Source organism: Corapipo altera, unplaced genomic scaffold (genome assembly GCF_003945725.1).
Source record: "Corapipo altera isolate COAL_440 unplaced genomic scaffold, ASM394572v1 59, whole genome shotgun sequence".
Taxonomy (NCBI): domain Eukaryota; kingdom Metazoa; phylum Chordata; class Aves; order Passeriformes; family Pipridae; genus Corapipo; species Corapipo altera.
In genome coordinates, this window is record NW_020884917.1 from 1,720,245 (window position 1) to 1,742,568 (window position 22,324).

General features: G+C 35.7%; 1 protein-coding gene across 3 annotated transcripts in view; it reads right to left on the bottom strand.

The window, feature by feature from the left end:
- The window catches only part of CNTNAP2 (contactin associated protein like 2), a 1,017,942-nt gene that overhangs the window by 294,307 nt on the left and 701,311 nt on the right, over nt 1–22,324 (bottom strand). For all 3 annotated transcript variants that reach the window (XM_027655885.1, XM_027655886.1, XM_027655887.1), the window contains one exon: nt 8,111–8,311. In XM_027655885.1, coding sequence (XP_027511686.1) covers nt 8,111–8,311 — 201 coding nt within the window. The remainder of the gene's footprint in view (nt 1–8,110; nt 8,312–22,324) is intronic.

Below are 22,324 nucleotides of genomic sequence, written 5' to 3' on the forward strand. Positions count from 1 at the left end.
TCAGGTACTTTGGTACATGTAATTTTAAAAATATTTTGGTACAATATATTCATTATAACTATTCATCTACGCAGGTACTTTGGTACCTGTAATTTTAAAAATATCTTGGCAGATATTAAATACATCTTAAATTTTTAATTAGTAAGATCTATCCTTAAGTAAAGTGTTTCTAATTACATATCTGTAGTTTAAACAAAGCATCATCATTGCTGTTGTGGCAATGCACAGGATATTAAAAAGTTGCAGGTGAAACCCCACTATCGTGGATCGTATGTTCGCATTACAGAGTCCATGTTGACTAACAAAAGATTCCATCTACTTCTGCAAAGCAGTATTGGGGTACACTTCCAATAGAAACCAGTAAAATAGGTCCTTCCTAGGGTAACTGAGAAAGCAGCATGTACTAACCAGCTGCCACTTGCTGAAACTCACTATAGTTTAGCAGCTAAATAAGTAACTGCTCCCAAATCTTTAGCTGCTGCTTCTGAAATTCCGGACTGCATTACAGTCTTTTGGATATTGTTAGCAGCTCCATCTTTCTCATTGCACTGGTCAACATATGCCCAGATTCAGTGTTGAACTTCCACCAGTAGATATGGTAAGCATTCTTTTTTTTTTTTTTTTTTTTTTTTAATCTGCAGAGCCATTTTCTCAGAAAATATGGTTATTGATTTTTTAAAAAATCAATAAATCCCATAAATCAAGTGAAGGGAAGTATCTTTCCCACTCCTTATCCCAAGAATCTAAGGAAGTAATCATGAATCATTTTTGCTGACAACACAAATTTCTTGAAAATAGAATTTACTGTCCATATGTCTTTTCAGTAGTGTTCTACCTTATGGAAAATCAGGGGTTAATCAGGCATCTTAGTCTTCTCACATTGAGTGATCTCACACAACAAAATATATCAAAAGATATATCGGAAAAGGATCTTGTTGAAGTAATTCCTTCTAAAAAGAAGTGATAACCATCTGGAGGCCCTCTCCTGCTATATAAATACCTATGGATATATGGATCTATGCATATAATCTACAGGTACCTATAGCTTATGCTACAGACACACACAGGCACAAAAATTCAAGGGGACAATGCACTCCCCTGCCCCAGATTATAATGGCAATGATGTTACGTGAACCTGATTTTATAATAGGTGGTATTTTTTGCATACACACTAACCATTAGTGAAACTCTGTCCTCATAAATATTCAAGCAACTTTGGCTGGTCTAAGTGACATTGTTTTAACCTTCACAAATGTAGGCAGACTGAGTATGAAATCATTGAAGGGGATTTATGAAAAGAATGGGTTACATTACAAAGAAAACATAGAAAAGTAGAGAAAATGCATGTGGAGTTGTTCATAAAGTGAAAAGGGAAAACTATTTCAGGCACTCTGCTTCAGAGACAATCCAGAAAAAACATTTTAACAGAATCATAGAATCAGCTGGGTTGGAAGGGACCTTCGAGATCATCAAGTCCAACCCTTGATCCACTACCATATGCTAACAATCACACCATATCCATTCTCTATATTCTGTTCATATGCATTCTGCTGTGTTCCAGAGATTTATCTGAACTCACTATGAAAAACTGGCATGATAGAGGGGGTGGGATTTGGTAACATTGCTAACAACAAAAAGTGATTCTTACAAAGCAGTTCCAGTATTCCCAAACTCCATATATAAACTGAAGGCTGTTTAAAGAGGCTCCTGAGAAGTAGAAAAGTTTTCAAATGTAAAATTAAATACAAAAGTTGTAGCTCAATGCCCCAGGCTGTCAGGTTAGAATGCAGGAAAGCCTCACTACAACCTTCAGATAAAGGGTAAAAGTCCCAGCCTCAAGAAATGAAACAGTACCATCTCATCCATGAAAACAGGGTAGGCTATTTTTCAATAATAATTGAACACTGGTCATCTTAAGGGCAACACAGGGCAATGAAGAAAAGACCACAACACGATAGGGAAAGTGCCATCCTAACTGTGTATTTTTAACTGTATTCTTCATATATGCTCTTCCTTATGACATGTTCATCTCAGGATAAGAATAAGAAAAATATACTTAGAGTAGTGCAAATGCATTTAGTATATGAGTGAGGAGAAATTCTTGTCAAGACATGCAATGATACACTACCTAGGTCCATTTTATCTGAGAAATTAATAAACTAGTCAGTTTTGGTCATTCATCAAGAAAGATAACTTTTCCCCAAAACAACCTGGGTTTGTGAAGAAGCAATGTCTGTTACCATTTCTGGGAAAACAATAACGATGAATGGTTTTAAACAGATATTATAAAATATGATGCATTATAAGAAGTGGAGAAATTATTGCCTTCCTCTATCTTTCTTTTAAGAAACAAAGATAATGAATCTTTTCCCATAATAGGTAGAACACATTCACATAGAGAGAGGGTGTGAGAAACAGTTGTTTTAGAACATTTTGCTAGAACTGCAAAGTTAAAACTCTGATGCCCCACTTTTTCTTAAAAAGGCATAGGAAAGAAACTAGGGTTCACCGCACTTCAGTTACAATTTCCACAGAGGATTTATAATATTCACTAAGCTTTTATCAACTACTATTATTTCTAACAACCAAACACTAAAGCAACATGTAGCCTTTTTCATTTAATGATCCTGGATTAAGTCTAGTTCTTGCACAACAGCAATGAGAACTTGTAAAATTAGCAAAAATAGTTCACCAACTAAAGGAATGATGAAGAAAAAGTGAAACTAGGAGACTCAGTGATCACAGTATTAAAAAGCTGCAAAGAAGTTGCTAAGAGAGAAGCAAAGGTGCAGAGCAAAATGAAGACATGAGAGAAGGGTGTGTTAGCAATGGACTGGAAAAAATGACCTCTTCAACTAAGCGTTTATTTGTCTAACTTTTACCTAAGAGGACTGGTATGTATTTAATGAGAAACGTTTAGCGTATGAATTATTGTCTTCTTCTTTTTTATGGCAACATGACAACGACTAAGCGAAAATGAAATCACCAAAAGCTGAAGGTTTCCACTTCTAGGACATGAGCATGTAGATCAGAGTGGAGCAAGGTCACTGTTCCTGCTTCCCTTATGCTTTAAAAATTACTATAAGTTGAAATCAGCTTTTCTAGACCACTAAGAAGAAGGGGTCAATCAATATTCTTAAGGCTGGACAAGATACATGAAAGCTTAGGGGCCTGTTTTCTGAAAGAACATGGAAAACAGGGTGCTGAAGCAAGTTTTGGAGAGGCTCCCATTCACCACCGTAGGACTGCAGAAATCCCATTCCTCTCTTAGACTCTTTCTGAAGAAATCTTATTAAGCAGGAATTCTATCTGCAACTAGCATTCTAGATCAATTAGTGGGTAGTGATGGGAAAGTTCATAAGTTCATTAAGTTCTGATTTGGATGGCAACTTAGGAAAAAATACCATATTGCAATTTTTAACTTTGTTTTTATTTCAGTGTACGCATAAATCTTACTTCCTACTGGTATTATGATTGCTTTATTGTAACTAAAACAACCAAACATCAAATTAAGTTTTCTATTTCACCTGTTAAGCTCCTAAATTCATGAAGCTACTGTCTCATTTCCTCCAGAGACAAACAGGCATGAAACAGTAATTCATGTACTGCAGTAACTCTGCTATATGTTTTTCATATGCTGCCTGCAGGCACAATGAATAGGAATAAAAATTGAAACACAGCACCAACAGATCTTGTTCTGTTCTCTGTATCTATGCTTTTAGCTCCCACTCTCTGATTATTTATTGCAGTTCCTACAGCTCTGGGAAATGACAAGACACAGATACAGTGAACAGAGCAGCCACCTCCCTTCAGGGTCTTATTCCCAGGGTAAAAGGAAGAATGGAAGAACCAGCATGCTGTTCCCTCCCCATTTTGGAGGCAAAGATCAGTGGCCCATGGAAAATTTCATACCAAAGAAGTCTCATGTACGTGTTATTAGGAAGTCTCATGAAAATGGTGGATGAAGATAATTTTATTAACTAACCTTTTGTGTTCTATGAGTATATCCTATCACTATTCTCTGCATAATTTTGTTTCTTACAGGGAAGAAGGGAAGTTTATTTCTATAAGAGCAAAATGATACTACATACCGCGTTGCCTTTTTCCCCCTTGTTAATTGGCGGGCACAAAAGAACTTTCTTCTATCTCCGAGTTCCTGTTTGCAAATAAGGCAAATGTCCTATCACCTGCCATACCAACTGGACATCAAGAACTTAGAAAACAAGCTTTCTGCACATTCTCGGTACTAAATATTATTATCCTCTCAAAATGGAGGTTTCCAAGGAAACAAGAAGAAAAGAGGATATGAGAAATGCAAATATAAAAGAGAAAAACAAAACAAAAAGTCTGGTGTTTATTATTTTTCAAATTACATATAAATGTACATTGTTATTAGGTTGCAATTATGATCCATGGGCTTACTATTTCATTCATTTTTTAACTGCAATAGTTACTTGAATTACCAAGATTAAGCCTCTACCATGATAATAACTGCATATTCACAAAGGAATTCCTATTCTAAGAAAAAATATATGATCTAAATAGACAATATAGACAATAAGATGCATCAATCTCACGTTGGTAATAAAAATAAAAATCTGTATCAGAGTCTGGATCCCACTGCAGGACCCCTGCTTGAAAATGGTTTCCTCAGAAATGTACAGTGTATCAGTAGTTTTGCTTTTTATTATGATAACACGGTGTATTTTCAGCAGATGTTTCTCATTTTGAACTTTCTGAAGAAAGTCACCAAGCTATGTTGACTAATTTTGTTTTTCTGATGATCTTTAGTTAAGACTTTGAAACAGACCCATAGGTTTGAACATAATTTATAACACATTGGGCTGCGAGTTCAAAACAGACAAAAAATACCCCAAAGCGAAAACAGTAAAGGCAGAAAATTGCGTTTCCACGTAGTCTTTGCTTATTACTAGATGCGGACTGTTTATTCAGCTTTGAGAAGATAATTGAACGAGATTACATTCTTCAGTGTCTTCAAACCTGAATTATCCTATAGCCTTATGACATTCCTGTTTCCAGAAATGTTTCCAGAAGTCATTTATGACTTAATTTACATGAAACATCTTGTTACTATCTTCCCTCAGACTACATGGAAAGGCTATGGTATTGTTACCTGCAAAATCACTCCCAATCCCTATTGTCGACAATGATTTTAATCTGTTTGGTGGGATGGACATGTCGTTTTGCTTGGATGAAAGTCCATTATTAAGAAAAAAAAGGCATGGACCTGAAGCAATAAAGTCTTAAAGTCTAAAAGTCATAACAGAAGAATGAGAATTCTTAGTTTGTACAGACTGCTTTTGATGTATCTCTCTGAAATCACAAGACAATGAGAATTCTTTGACTTTTGTGCCTGCAGCCAAAAAAAAAACCCACAACAAAACAGGTTTATTTATGTGAAGACTTTCCTCAAACACAGAATTTCTACGTAGTTTCCACTTCATACAAAAAATTATTTAAGCTATTACTAGCAGCAGAACATATATTAGTGCAATTGGATATACTTTTACCTTGCCAGGAAACGCACAACTAAAACCAGCAAAAACTATAGTTCATTGATGGCTTGTTAATTATTTGCCATTAAAAGATCAATAAACAGCTTGGGTCCTGATTTGTTTAAATATATTAACTGAGCAATTTCTCCCTGAGAAGGAATTGTGTTGTGAAGTGGTACGATCCCCAGGAGATGAAAAGGTGAAAAAGTTGAGTTGCTGAACTGTCTTCTCCATTTTCTCAGTTCTCTTTGATGCAATTTAAAACAAAAAGGAGCTTTCTATCTTAAGTGGTTAGTTAAACATCTGGAAGGTGTAAACATCTGGAAGGTGTAAACAAAAAAGTTTCAGCCTAGAAAAGCACCTATGGTCAAGGCCAGAAATCCTGATCTCATCCTGTGAAGCCTAGAGAGGTTTTACTACTGGCTGCAATACCACCAGGTTCTCACTTCCCAAGGAATATATAAATGTTGATTTTTTTAAAATTTCTTTGTGTGGGCACCATACTGCAATGATTTATACAAAAAGCTCAGTGGTGGAAGAAGCCACATGAGTACTTGGAACTGTGCTGTGAGATGAATAGGGTGTCATAATATATTCAGCAAATATGGCAATCCTCCAAAACAGAGAAAGGTGTGAAAAATTAGTTCTTTGGTTTAGAAACCATAGACTGAAGCCAAGAACACATAGAAAGAAAATGGATTGGCCTCTTCCCCACCAACATACAAATCACTGCTGTTCTATGTGTACAAACCATTACAGGTGTTATGCAAACACTGCAGTGTAATTTTTTGTTACTGTCTGGGTTAAAATAATCTGCCTTTGTTGCTTCTTTCTCTCACTTAAAAGGAAAAAATAACACATTACAGAATACCTGTGGAAACTCACTTTCCATACCAAAAAACTAGTTTCTAAGAGAATTTGTTTTTCCATAAAAAAGTTTAAAACATGAAGACGGAGATAGCTGCAAAGGATGCTCACAAATTTCTAAGAACCTTAAAAATGCAAATAGCTGGAACTGATTATTTCTTTAAAAAAACTTCAGTAAGTTATGCGGCTTAATTGTCCTTCTAAATCTAGGGCAAACATCTGCAATTATGGTGGATATTTATTTTATTATAATATACATATATACTAACAATCACAAATTGGTCCTGAAATAATAGTCTTATACATTTCAAGAAGAAGAATCTAACACTGTACTCTGTGTAAACTATGAGCTTTCTAAGCACATTATCTCCAGCTCCACTAACAAATAAATCTGCCTTCGAAATACCTACCCAAAGACACACCCATATACAACTTTTCTGAAGTGTATGCAAGCAGGGAGCTTGTATCCATCAGCAGAATCTAATCACAATACTTCTAGTTATGAACATGATTCAGGATCCTATATATTAAGGCCCGAGAAAGAAGAAATCATTTTCCGCAGTGCAGAGTCTCTGTGCTATGCTAAATTAAGCAAAATAACAGCAACAGAGACAAAGCATGCATTAGAAAAGTTAAAAAAAAAACAATAGGAAGGAGGGAGAGGGAGTAACAAGCATTACAGTGTCTATTAACTAATGGAATGCTTATGGAAATAGGAATAAGATGCACATGCATGCCAAATGAATCCTTATCTATAGCACCATAAGAAAATATATCAAAACAAATTCATGAGGGGAAGAATCCTAAAGTAAGCATGCAGCCATGAAATTAATCTGAAATACATTTGAATTGTTCTTATAACAATGAACTCATTTCACAATCATGAAAATGTGTTGTATGTTTCCACTTATAAACCAGTCTTCCCTAAGTACCATTAAGATTTATTTAACATCAAAATCTATCATACACAGTTAGAACATACATAAACTATTAGATGCATATTAAAAGGTTTTTAAAATGGAATTCCTTCCTTATGCGCTGCTTTACTAATTCTGGAAAAACTAATACTTTTGTCTTTATCACTTACAAGTAACACTTGTTGAGGAGGTATTTACAGAAAGCAGTACTAGGACTGTTCTCTTCCAGTAAAGCTACACAGCAAAAGAAGAAACTTATAATGAATCTACTTGTCGGTAACAGTATATCATTTCTTACACAATTACATTACTGACCATGACAGTCCCTACAATGTGTAAGGCATCTGATTACCCAGAAATACTCTGTGTTTAAGAAACTGTTTCAGAAATATTAGTGGGAAAATTCCAGCCCTTATTCAGTCAGTGCCCTTGCTGCTTGTAGCATATGAAAACTGACAACCAGAAAAACAGGATAAAGTTCAAAGCAATTTTTCAGTGCCTCTATTGATTAAACTTTGAAAGTTACCATGTTTAGCAAAAGCCTCCTGCTTTAAGGAGCAACAGATCTGAGAGAAGAACACAAAAATACACAGTGCAATAAAAATCATTTTAGTAGTAAGCAAACAGGTAATTTTTAAAAAGAAAATAACGTCTTCAGTATTTTCAGTTATTTACCTCTTTGTCAACTTTAATGAAGGAGAACAAAGAAGTCTGTTCAATGAATGAACTAGTCTAACAGCAATACCTGTTAAATTGTTCAGATAAATTTTTTTAACACCATATTTAGTGGATATCCCATTCTCAGCCTACCTGGTGTATTCAGCAGCCGGGACATCTTGCAAGAGTAGGAGATAAACTGCTCACAGTATTCAGCACTACTGGTAATGGCAGAAATCTGGTCCATTGTTGCACTGTAGTTGAGCTGCAGTACAGATAACTTCTCCAGGCTGTTGCCTCCCACAGAAGTCTGCATTTGCAGATCATGGTACACAGTTGTCCATACTTTATCCTCTGAAAGAGAGGGGAAGAAAGACAAGACAAGAACTGGTAAAAGACAGACAGTGGAACTAAATTAAAATAAATCTAGGCCTTTGAAAAAAGATAAAAATGTTCTGCAATATATTTTTTGAGGTGGTAGTGGAGAAGAAGGACATTGAATGTGAAAAATAATCATGTGAGAATATAGTTCCAACAACTAAGAACCCGTGACGGGAAAAGACTCTGATCACCTTTATGAAAAGATAATGGATATACCATGTGAGGAGTCTTCCTTGAAAAAGGAACTGATGCTAATAATTACATATGGAACTAGTAAGTATTAATTTTGATCAGAAGGACACAAGGCTGATTCAAGGTCTCTACATGAAGAAAATTCACTGTCATGATAAATTCCTGTGGGCTGGAGAGCAACAAGGATGCACCAGATTCTTATGTGATTACACCATGTAACAATTAATACTGAAAACACTGCAGTTTATCAAGGTTTCCACATTTTTTAACCAAGCTGTGTTCCTAGGCTAAGCCAAACTTTCTGTTTATTGAGACAAATATTTCTAAATAGCAGCCCATATGACTTTATTGATTCTGTTAATGGTACAGATAGCAGCACAAGAAATAATGGAAGTAGAATGGAAATACAAAGCTTCTGTGTAGCTGTGAAAAGACACAAGGAAGGATGACCTAATTTTGTTGTTAAGAAATACAGCAGAACTGGCCAAATCTCTCACCTCCAACGACCATTTTTTGCAGGCTCGTGCAAAAAGTGTATATTATTCAGCCTAAATAGGGTCTGTATGCATTATATTGCTTTAAACTACTGAACAGCAAGTCACTGGAAGTGCTACTGTGTACCATTTGTCAATAGTTACCAGAGAAGATTTAAGATGAGATATCATAACAATGAAACAACACACTCCATACTACTCTTGTAGAAAGATTTGTGGAAGTTGGAAGGTAGTTTAGAAAGGAAATAAAGAAAAGGCACAGAAACTTTCCTGTTATAGGCTAACCATTATTTTTTCTTAGATGGACATTCCACTGAACCAAAATGAAAAAAAATATTATCTGAGTAAGGCATAGGGTTTTAAAAGGAAAACACTGAAGAGTCAGTCAGTATTAGTGATATTGCCTTCCTGTAAGAATGCTATTATATCACTTAGGTGTAAAAAATTTTCAAATTGAATTTGACTGCCTACTACTGTAAAAATACACTACCTCAGCTGGTATTTACTACATATATTGTCCATCTCACATGGACATGGAGTGAAATAGGTCAATTATTCTCTGTAAATAAACCCCAGAAAATTCTCTTTTCTCTATAGATTACCATGTAGGATATTACCATAAAACTTCCTAGAAGTGCACCAGGTTTTGTCAGTAATATTTGTCATGTACAGTACTTTCATATTTTACATTGTTTTTCTGTTTCTCTTTTAAATTTTCTGCTTTATATCCTTCTACTATTAAAGGTCAAGTCAAAGAAATGTAGAACCTTAAAAAACCATCTGTAAGAATCTATCCTGGTGCCTTGAACAGGCTTGCACAAAAGCCCGGTTTCCCAAATGAGTCAGCCAGGCCTTTGCCCCAGACAGTTCAGCTGTTCCTGTAGAGCAACACCACTGACCACAGTTGTCCTTCCAGTGATGCAGAGACAAAACCACACCATTCTGCTAACTTTGCTGTATTTATCACAAAAACAGATTCTCCAGGGAGTTCACTTGTCAGCTTCAGAGAATACAAATTCACCTGACAGATGTGCCTTACAGCAATAAACCCTGTAAAATGTAGCACATAACAGCATGTTTTCAATTCTTTTATGTAAATGTCATGCCTGTTAATACAAATCACCAAGTAATTCTAAAACTTGTGGCCTGATACCACACTATAATATTTTAACTACATGTAAACACTTTGCCAAACTGAGACATATTCAAAAGTGCTTCAGTACTTCTTCACCCCGTTCACAGAATTGTGCTGCCATACCCTGGTGAGTTTTGGTGCAACTCAGAGTAAAGTTAACTTTCCGTGTTATGATTATTCTTATCTCCATGACTCCGTCTTATTTTCCAGTTTTAATTTTTACTGCATAGTGTCAGACTACTTTGGATTATACAGAATCTTATGGACCCATGTGTTTGCAACTGATATGGTGTAAGTCTTTCTAATCAAATGTTTGGAGATAAGGTAAGCAAAGCAGACGAATCCTCCACAGGGAGTACGCATCACTAGCCAAATGAGATGAAATTCAGGTGATGCAAGATGGTTATTATTTTAATATTCATATATTTAGTCCAAAGCTCTCTATAAAACTCAATGGTATTCTTGTACTAAGAAAAAAATATTTAAAAAAAAAAGCAGAGGGAAGGAAGAAAAGGAATTCTTATTTCTGTATTTAAGAACAGGAATTCTTATTTCTGTATTTCTTTAATCCCACTCCCAAGTATGAAGAAAAAATTTATAATTGTCACCTGTCAAGTTATACAGAGAATATAACATAGTGTTGTTGAGAGCCTGGGATGCAAGTTTAGTGCAGATTCATTTCCAAGAAAGGCTTATACATTCACTGACAGAAATGTCTCGTTTTTTGTAAGAGCAAAAGTGTTAGTAAGGAATGTACTAGGACAGTTAGAGCCTCATATCATAGAGCCTCTTCTGAGTAAAGACTCCTAGACTAGCCATTAAGAGAGACTAGGAATGTCATTAGCAATAGGAATTGTGTTAAGCATTATATCTAAGAAGGGATTTCTTTATGGATAGTAGGTTCTAGCCAATGCAGCCCTGATGCTTCCCCTCCCACTTATGAGTTTCAAACTTTATTATGGTACACTGTATTAAACAAGATAGAAACATATTCTTGTCAGTCAAATGTATCCTCTAACAACTTCAGGATCATTCTGTCGAAGTACAAGTACTACTAGTGGGTAAGAGTTTGTTGCACCTTGTAATGTATCTATTTATCAATATACATATATGTGCATAAAGTCAATTACTATTTCTAGAAAAGCAACTAAGCCTTTTTTTGCTATCTAAAAGATGATGGGAGATTGGTTAGGATCCAGATACTGGAAATAAATGTAGCTCTCAATTCATTTGCAACTAATTTGTGGATAGTCTGGCTCAAATGACTGATGAACATGTTCAGCAAACTGGTTTGTCCAGACTCTGGAAGCTGAATGACCTGTGCCTGTAGGTCAGGCACAGAGAGAGTGTGGAGGAAAAGTTGGGAGCTGTGTACAGGAAGGAAGTTCTTTATTTGGGTCGAGGATTTTACACTCTTCACACATTTTCCTTATTTAACTGACTCATGGATCAAAGCTGTACAGAATGACAGGGCCTTTCCTTGACTGGAAAAAACAGATTGACAGTGTAATATGGTCACAGCCAAAAATCCATCTCCCCTCAAAAAAAAAAAACAGACTCCTGCATTTCATACATTTATACATCTGGGAAAGGCTTTAAGATGTCTGGAAAGGCTTAAAGGAGAAAGTTGCCAGAAAAATACCATATCTATTGAGTGCTGATTACAAACTGCTTTTTCCCTTTAAATCTTCATAATTTTTTAACATGTAAATACTTCCCATGGAAACCAGCTAGACACTTATAGCATGAAAATAAGGCCATCATGTTCACTTGTGGTTCCAGTTTCTCCCAAACTGCTTTTTAGTTTAGACCATTCTTGAGAAAGATTGAATTAGTAACCTGCTTGCAGCCAACTTCCCTTACAGAAAAGGTAACACAGATAGTTCACACTATCTCAAAGACCTGTATCATCACAATTTATGGCATTATTCCCATGTAGCTGAGAACAGGATGCAGTCAGCATGGTTAATATGTCAAAATCTGCAAGAAAAGCTACTCTTTATTTCTGTCAATAGTACACAGAAATCTCATTTAAAGTACAGAGAAGTGAAAAATCTGTCCTAGTTAACTGTAATTTCATATATATTCCTGGCAATTACAGTCACCACAACACTAGAATGAGTATTCCCCTAATACACTAGTAGTTATTTTAAGAATGCATGACATATGGCGATTGCTAACCACAAGTGTTTAGAGACAATTTGTCAGTCACAGCTGTGTATATGACTTCTGCATAGCCAAACACACCTATAAAGAGCAGACTTCACTTAACAATTATAACGCTGTTAAGCAGTATTTTCTATAAAATATTTTAGGTGCTTATGACTTAAGTTATTCAAATTAAAAATAATAATAAAATGAATAAATGTTGAGTAGCTATTAGTAATTTAAGGTTAATGATACTATTCTCATAATGTTTCTTTTTTGCAGGTATATTAGCAGAAATATAAAAGTTAATGTTTAAAGGAAATCAAAGTATGTTTTAAATTAAAAAAATGCAATAATATCACAGAAAAGAGTGTAAAAGAAAATTAAGGTAAAGGATAGTGAAAAAAGGAGTTTTTTTGCAATATTACATGCAATTTACTGGGGGTTGTGATGGTGAACTTCTACAGCTTAGCCCACTATGTAGTGTTTTATTTGAGGCTGGTCAAAATACCCTAGAATCCAATAAATAGTCAAGTCAGCCAACGTAAGTGCTGGGATTGGCCTTGAATATGAAACTCATATAGAGCCACAGAAGTTTGGGAAATGACATGTGAGTAGAGCAAAAAAATTATGTAGCAGAAAAATTGATGTTTATGTAGAGTTCACACTTATGGTCAATCTTGTATCATTAGACCATACAACCCAAAAGACTTCTCAGTTCTGATGTAGTGTAAGGAGCTAAGCAGGATAAAGAGTTTCTTTTGATATCACAGTAACACTGAGAAGATAAGAATTACCTGATTTGCTGACCTGACTGAAGGGTAGATTATACAAACATAATTAGCATCACTGCTAATTCCATTAACTGCATTCCATTTTTGCCCAAAGTTAATCCTATGCACAGATTTCAATGAATTTTGGATATATTGAAATTTGGAGCAGTCTGAATTATTCCATTATCAATGCATTGTAAGAAATCCTGATTTTTAAAAGGGTCACTTAAAGACCCACTAAATGCTTCTTTGCTTTGTTGTAAGAAAATGAGTTACTTCTGCAGTGTTAGAAAAAGAATTCTGCCATTGAGATGAGTGCTCTAAATTTGATATGGATCCATTATTCTTGCATCATAAACAATGTTGTTGAATCCTACTTTTAAGTGGACAAAAGAATTCAATGTAGTTTTGCAATAAGCTGGTTTATGTAGTAAGGTAAACCAGGAACGTAATGTATACACTGAAAATGTAACACCTGTCCTGCTCTGTCCTCTCACTTCCAACTGAACCTTTCATATTTTAAGACAAAGAGGCTTTTGCCTTCAGCAGAAGAAACTGGATACTTCCCATACACATGGAAGTATATTTATATATATATAAATCCTGAATGGATTTATTAGGCTGGTACTAGTTTTGCCCCTGGAGAACAGAATACCAACACTAGCTAATTGCTAACACTTCAGGAAGATAAGGGTCTCCAAGATGACCACTCCTTCATTCAAACGCATTTCTTCTTAGATTTTTTTTTTTTTAGTGTTGCATAGTGTGTTCCAGTTGTACAAGAAAAAAGATATGAAAAAGTGGTTCTTCCATTGTTTTGTTTTTAGCAGGGAAGGGGAAGTGCAATTATCTTTCAATAGAATGCAGAAAACCAGTAACCATAGATTCTTAATGGAATTCATAATGGTTTTCATTAAGAACAATCTAATTAGATCCAAACTGCTAATACATGTGATGCAATTATAGAGAAAACAGGTTCCCTGTAATTCAGTCTGTACATTACTCTTTGCTGAAGCAGTTCCTCTCCAACAGACAGACATTACAGTAAGATTAAGTTCCTTAAGATTTTTTTTTTCTAAAAAGGGAAATGACCACTTGTTTCCTTGAAAGGACATTAAAGTGACATAATTTGTTTTGCTGAAAATACCTTTCAATTGCAATGACTGGCTTACAGTCCTGCCCACTCACCAGTCCTTTTTCTGCTAATAAAAAGTGAAGTAGTTAACTAATAAAATAATCAATAGTTATTAGTAAGATTCACTAATAAAAAGCAAAATGAAATTTAAAATTTCCTTGACCACCAGCTGTCCAAATGATCAAATAAAATATTTGATTTGATTCAAGTGATTTTTCCCACATCATATCCAACATATTTCATGATGATGCAATAGTATTTAACACTATTCCATTGACTATTATTCAGATACTCCATTTCTCCTGTTGTTGAACTTTCCTCATTCACTTGGTGCTCAGTCAAAAAAGAAAACTTTCTTCTGACAAGCAAGTTAATTAATCTTTGGTTGCAAGGTAAAACATACATAGGTATTCTTCCCAAGAATGCCAAGGCACTCGAAGGATTAAAAAAAAGGTTTATTTCAGATGCAAGGACCACTTTTTTACGATGGTGCATGCATTGGGCCCCAGGAGCGAAAGGTAAACCCACTCCTCCTCCTCCAAGGCTTTTTGTATCTTCTCTCTCCCCTCCTCCACTCTCTCTGGCCCAAGGAGGCCTTGTACCTGTCTGCAAACATGTTATCTCTCTGCATATCAGAGAGGAAGGTTGAGAACTTTTCAAGTTATGCAGGGGCAGGGGAAATCATTGAAATTGCCTTTGAGAAAGAGCCATCACCTAAGCAGAAAGCCTTCCTAGTGAAACAAGTTCTAACTTCTCAGTACAAATTTTTCTGGAAATATATCTGCTCCTACACGGTAATGATGATTAACTGGAAATAAGTTTGGAAAATATAATGCTTGTATTTCACAGATATTAATATATTTTCCACCTTTTAGTTTAATCTACAGTTATTGTTATCACTATTAGAGTTTTACTGTTTTAGCTTTGATGGAATTAAATTCTTAAGATATTATTTTATTAAATATTTTCAAGAAATCAGAAAACAGTTTTATTTCTCAGGAAAGAAAATCTCTTTCTCCCTCAATAGATCTGTAGTGGGTTTGTTTCGATGGATGCGGTTGCATGACCTAAAATTTGGCTGACAGCCTTGACAAATGTCATCCTGTATGAGAACATTTTGGTTCCTCATTGCAGTCTCAGAGAAGATGGTTTTGAGAATGCCTGAGCATATAAAATAATTCATATTCTTTTTCTGACTGTCATTATTTACAAGTCCAAAAGAAAAGATTGCAAGTCCACACCAAGGTTCATGGTGTGCTCTATACATTAGCCATAGGCAAAATAGACAGGATGGAAACTTTAACCCTCAAGCTGATGGGATTTCTTTTCGATGGCTGTCTGCCTAATCACTGACACAATAGTGGCTAATTACTTTTCACCTAAAATGTTGCTGGCTGACAAGAGTTTTATTCCAACCCTCTTCCTGCTTGGCAGGCTTATTTGGCATGAACTTGTAGGAAGACTAGCGAGCATCAGTGGACTGTGCTGATGATCTACTACACTGCTGATACCTCTCCGTGTCTTCTTTAAGCTGGCAGTGCATATTTGGGATTCAGATAATATGGAGGGATGGGATAGCTGAAAGCTCAGTGAACTTAAATGTAAGGCAATACCTATGACAATGACAACAGGAAGTAATGTCAACGTGTAATAAAAATTATGTTCATCTGTTGCTGGGTGCTCTGCATTTGTTGTTAACAATTAATGCCTGTGGGCCCTACTGGATTTCTAACCAGTGTCTGACAACTGCATTGCATTAACGCTTAGGAATGGGTTTTCTTCACAAGTGTCAGCCTGGAGATAGCTCTTTACTAGACATCATGATTTTTACCATCATCAATGGATTTGTCTCTTCAAAATAGATTACTGCAGTGTATTCTGTAATATGCTGTACTACAAATCATTCAAGAAACTAGACAAGATAGCCTGTTTAAAAGTGGACTGCCTTCTAGGGAGGACAAAAATTACTATTGTAATCATCCGATATTACGAGGTCTCCCATTTTATTTTCTTATAAGAGCCTAGTTGATACTGTTGAATTGTGTGGGATGGTAACACAACAGTCATTAGCAACATAATTAAACTAGGCACCTTTTGCAACAACATTGTAGACACACTGATGTATATAATTGATGTGGAAAAATTACAGTAGACAATATCCTCTTCTCCCTCCTTTTACATTTCTTTCTAAATGTGTTTATATACAAAAGCTTAAAACTATATGTAGCAGTTTGAAACTGATTCTGCTATGGACTTCAAAGGTGCTCCAGTTGGGTTTATGAAAATGAAAAAATGTATGTTCGATTGAAGTTAATGAGTGTTTTGACAATCTCACCTGAGATTTGCAAATGTCAATTTTGCGGTAAAGTTACTCTCGTGGTATGAATTCTATTGCCTTCATTTAACTAATATATAAAGTGAGGTTTAAAACAGAAAAAATCCAATATTCAGGAAAAAAAAAAGAGTAAATGAAAAGTGTTCTTATGAACTGAAATCTATTGAAATCAAAGTCAGTGTGTTTCTTTGTCTGTCTAGGTACGAAATAAGATCAATCAAAAAATGTAATTCAAACATTCCTACACTCATTTTCTCCTTCTACTCCTTTCATTCCTTCCTTTCATTTTTCTTCATCAAGATAATAATGAATCTTCAAATTTAATTACCAACTACTGATTGGGTATGTTCCTTTTTCACTTGAAGAATGTCTTCTGAGGTAATGAACCTGTACGCTTCCCTTGTATTTACACAGTTTCTTTCATAATAACTCAGGACAGAGAAGACTTTACTTCGTGAACTTACTCTGATAGTGAACAATATAAATTCATAATATTTTAAATCTATATGTAATAGATAAATCAGATGCTTTACAAGGTGGAGTAGAAAGAAGTGACCAAAATTAAGTTTTCAGGGAAACAAAAGTTGCCAGAGAAGTAATAATGAAATGGTCACTCCAACACAACTTGCTAGAAACCTGAGAAGACATTAATTAATTGGTAAGAAGAGGATGACTTCTCTGAAATACTAGACATGATTTCAAACCACTCAACACAGTTGTATGTAAAAAGCTAATGCCAAGAGTACCTTGAGAAACAGAACAGAGAGCACTCATACCTTCAAAGGAAAAACACTGTAGCAACAGAAGTTGTTATGCTGAAAAATGGTTCCTGGAGGGGGGAGGAATCTAAATCCAATTTGGGCCCTAATGTCAAAAATGACTTCACGTGGGTGTTATTAGAAGCAAGAGTTTAAGAATAATCATATATTGAAAGGAACAATAAATAATGAGGCACAGTATAGCCATACGAAGGAGGACTCGGATCATTTAAGTGCCTGGTCTAACAGATGGCAATTGCAGTTCAGTTTAGATTAAGGAACATTAAAGTCAAGAACAAAGGACATAAAAGAATTAACAGTGTGGTTGTTTTCAGCACTGTGAACAGAATATAGACAAGGGCTAGACACTTTTTTTTACAGTACAATAACTGAAAAATTGACAACTGATTCTATGTTCTGAGGAGTGGTCTCATATATAACCCAGTATACAAATGGAAAGATCAAATACATCTTCTTTAAAGTGTCTTTCAGTTTATTCTAGCACATCATAGGAACATATGCACTTAAAAAAGAAAATCAGCTACTGCCTGTTTTTTTTTTTTTTACAAAGCACCATAGCACAATCATTTAGCTATGATCCCAAACAGGGTTTCCTAGAATCACTAAAAAAAGTAACACAGTTTAAAAATACATATATTTCAAAGGGTATCCTAAACAAAAGGGCTCTTCAAAACTTTCACTATGTTAGCTTGAATCATAAGAAACCATTTCCTGAGTTATCCTGGTTGACTTTCTGTTCTAATGGAGAGGCAGAAAGAAGATTAATGCGAGTCTCAACTGCTACCACTAAAGAAACCTTACCTTTTGTTGTTCCAGCAGCTTCTGACTGCTTGAATCCTCAACATACTCTTCATTGATACAACTTGGTTCTCTCAAGTACATCCTGCACTCTCCTCTCATATCCTGCTATCCCTTCTCCATGGACAGACGGGGAAAGGAATATAGTGTGCTGAAGTAGCCTTTCTAATTATTGCATCAATAAACTGAATGTTAAGCAACATTCATTTTTATTTTGCTTTCAGACACTGTCTCTAGATTGGAGAATTTAGAGTTCTAAGTTTTCATAGACATTCTTGGTAGTATGTAATAATTTCATCATTATTCTCAATCATATTGGCCACACTTATACCTAGGAAACCTATTTGAAGGTTACAGCATAAACTTAAGCATATTTTCTTGGGGCACTGCCAAAGTAACAAACACTATTGCTATATGTAGTTTAGTGTACCATCTCAGGACCTACACAACCATCATTAAAGCACCCTAACCCATTGCAGAGGACTCCACTTCCAGGGGAAGGAACAGAGTGCTTTTATACAAATGTTTCTTTTAAGGAAATACAAATTCATACTTTCAGAAACTCCAACTATCCTTGCAGTATATATCTGTGAAAGCAGTACCCTAAGTGCCATATAGCTCAAAGGTAGTGCTGTGTAGAAACAACACTCTAAGAGAGCCCAGTGCTGTACCAGCTGCCTCAGTGGCTTCCTGCTAGCAGATATCCAACAGATTCTTGCTCTTAGAAAATTCCTTCCAGCATCAGCAGCCATAGGACTCATGAGAAGAAAAGCAGAAATATGTGCATTTCCCTAAAACTGGTTCTCCTGAATATTTTTTTTATGCCCCAATGTAGAAATTAGAGCATACAGAAAACATCACAGCATTTGGAGAAGAGGGTGGCATATGTGAAAATGAAGATGCTTTTTTACTAGGTCTAATAATGCTTTCCTTTTCATTGAAGGCTTGTAAATACTATCCCATACACTCCAATAATGCTCAGAAATATAACACTATTAATAAATTTAATGTTTCATTATGTAGAAGTGATATATTTTAAATTAATATTTCTGAGATGCTGAAAAATTCATGATTGTGCATAATTGGTTTTTGCAGCTCAAGTCCAATGAATAGCTAAGTGTTTTGTTATATCTTTATCTAGTAAAAGATACATTACACTGTCTCTGCTCCTATGGAGGTACCAAATATATACAGAAGCCATTCATCACAACAGTTGAGTACTTTCTAGAGCAATGAGAAATATTATTTACAAGGAAAAACCTTTATTCACATGGGTGATTGATATTTAGAGCTTATAGAGAATACCACACCGTATCAGGAAAAGGTGTGGTCAAGTCAAATATGGTCAAGTCAATTCTGGCAAAAGTTGATTACAGCGTACCCACACAGTTCAGCATGCTTGGCCTGGGCCTACCCTTTGACCTCTATCAATGACTCTTTACACATGCATAATTTTTTGTGCTGGTAAGTGTGCACACATTTCATACAGCTTTGCTGGACATTTAGCTGTTTGACCACATTTTATGTAGAATTTTAAATGATTTTTCCATCATAACATAAAAAGATGGTGTCTAGAATAAAATAAGTAAACCTGAAGTGAAATTATCAACTGTAAAGGACATCATTTAGCAATCAACTACTTGGTTAGTCCTCAAGTGCCCACTCTAGTTATTAACGACTTTGTTATGTATTTTATTAGGTTCCCCCATATTTAATAAATAGAATGTGGATTTCTTTGAAGAAAGAAAAACTATACTTCCTTGTATATTAAGGCAGCCCTCTGATTTCCATAGGGATCTCCAAGAATAGAAAAGCATTAAACTATCTATAGATCAAGTTAAAATAGTGGCATTCAAGAAGTCTATGAAGTACCTTTTGTTCGTCAGACATATATATTTACACATGTATACAGTTTTAAAATTTGCCACACTGTGACAGATTATTCTCATTGCTTAACTGCTGTTATTATCCACTACAGAAGGTGAACTTCATCAATTGAATGGTGAAATTTTATGAAAACTACTCACTTCATTGCATTCTGAGCAGCTGCAAAAATCCATCTGCTTGCAGATTACCAAATGCAGGTCTGCAACTTGCATAACTGACTATACATATTTATTTCTTTCATACTATTACAACAATTCAAAATGTGCACACACACATACACACACACACAAATTTTGTGCATAAAGAAACCAAAAGTAAACACAAAATTTCCCCAATTAAATCAATGGGCCAAAGATTTCATTCCACTCCTCTCAAGGAGACTTCTCCATTAATTAAGAGGGGAAAGGGAAAATAAAAAAGAGGAGGAAAAAACCCCAACTGCCCGAAAACCCAGGTTCATGGTGCACTGGGTGAAGAACTGGCTGAAGGGCTTGAAGGGTCTGAAGTGAATTAGGCTACATCTGTCTGGTGGTCAGTCCATTAGTGCTGTTCCTTGGGACTCAATTCTAGGGCCAGTTCTGTTGAATATTTGCATCAGTGATCTGGATGCAGAAGTTGAATGCATGGTTAGTGAGTTGGTGGACAATTTTAAACTATGAGGTGATGTTGACTTTCAAGGGGCAAGAGGCTTTACACGGAGATCTGGATAGATAGAAGTATTGGGTAATCATCAACAGCACGAAATTCGACAAGAACAAGTGGCAGGTTCTGCCTCTGAGACAGAGCAACACCAGATAAAAGTCTAAACTGAGAGAGGAGTGGATGCAGAAAGGGGTCTGGAGGTGCTGGTTGTCAGTAGGTTCAACAGCAGTCAGCAGTTTGTGCCCTAGCAGCCAAAAGGGCAAACCATGCCCTGGGATGCACCAAACACAGTACAACTAGATGCTCAAAAGAAGTGATTACCCTACTGGTGTGGACTCTTTTTAAATATTGTGTGATTATCCCACCACTTCAAAAGGATATTAGGGTACTTGAATGCGTCCACAGGAGGGCACCAAAGCTGGGGGATGGGCTGACAGGTAGGTACTCTGAGGAGCAGCTGAGGGCATGAGGTTTGTCAGGTTTGGAGAGATGGAGGTTGAGGGGTGACCTCACTGCTCCCTACAGCTTCCCGAGGAGGGGAAGTGGTCTCCAAAGTGAACAATCACCAATGTCTAAAGGAGAGAACATGAGCAGTGTTAGTCTCTGTGCCCAGGAGGTCCAGGGATCTGTCCCTTCTCTTGGTGGCCATGCACTGGATGCAGCTCCTGGGTGTCCTTTTAAAGTAATATGGACATTCAGACTATGTAAGTAAGGGGGTTTGTACTGTATATGTTGCTTTGGATGTGAAGATGTCAGAGGTGAAAGAAAGGCTTTTGGTTCCCTCTGCATGAACTTTGCACACATGTACAGAGCATGTGGGATTTGGACATCATTCCTTCCCAATGGACTAACACATTTGCCTTTAGTGAGGTCTTTTCCTTACTGAGGTTTCCTTAGAGGAAAGAGTAGTATGGACAATGCTGTTAAACCCATGCTTTAACTTTTGGACTTTCGGTCAGCCCTGAAGTGGTCAGGCACTAGATGGGTGTTTTAGGACCCTAGTAACTCAACTATTCTAATCTATTCTAAAAAGAACACACATACACATAAACCTAACAGAAATAAACAACCAAACAAAAAACCGAAAAACTACAGCAAAAGGAGCTCATACTATCACAAAAGTACTGCTAATAATGGTAACTTCTAGTACTCAGGAAACTATTTCAGAGAAGTTGATGCTGCGACTCAAACATTTCAGTAGAGCTGAAATTTTCCTATAGTGCGATCTACTGAGTATCTACTTAATGAGTAAAACTTCACTAAACATGTAATTTGGATAGTTGAGGAAATTTATGACAAGATAAAAGTCTTCTATCATTAATCCAACAATTAAAAGTAATCTCAGTTTTTAGATACAAAACTAGTTTTCATTTATAGCATTTTTTTAGCCCATAAAAATGGATCAGTTCTCAAAAGTAAAGCCATTTATGAAAAGAACTTTGCACAACTGGCATTAAAATGTCAATATATAAATTCAGTGAACACTAAATTCATCAAAAATAAAAGGTAAAAAAAGGCAAAAACCTTCTAAGAATTTCCTAAATCTTTGCAATATATAGAACAGAGAAGAACAGTCCAGTTTTCTTCAAAATCTATTTTATTCCAGTCACTTGGAAGATATTTACTCAGACATAAGAATATGTTGCAAATAAATAAAAAATAAAGATC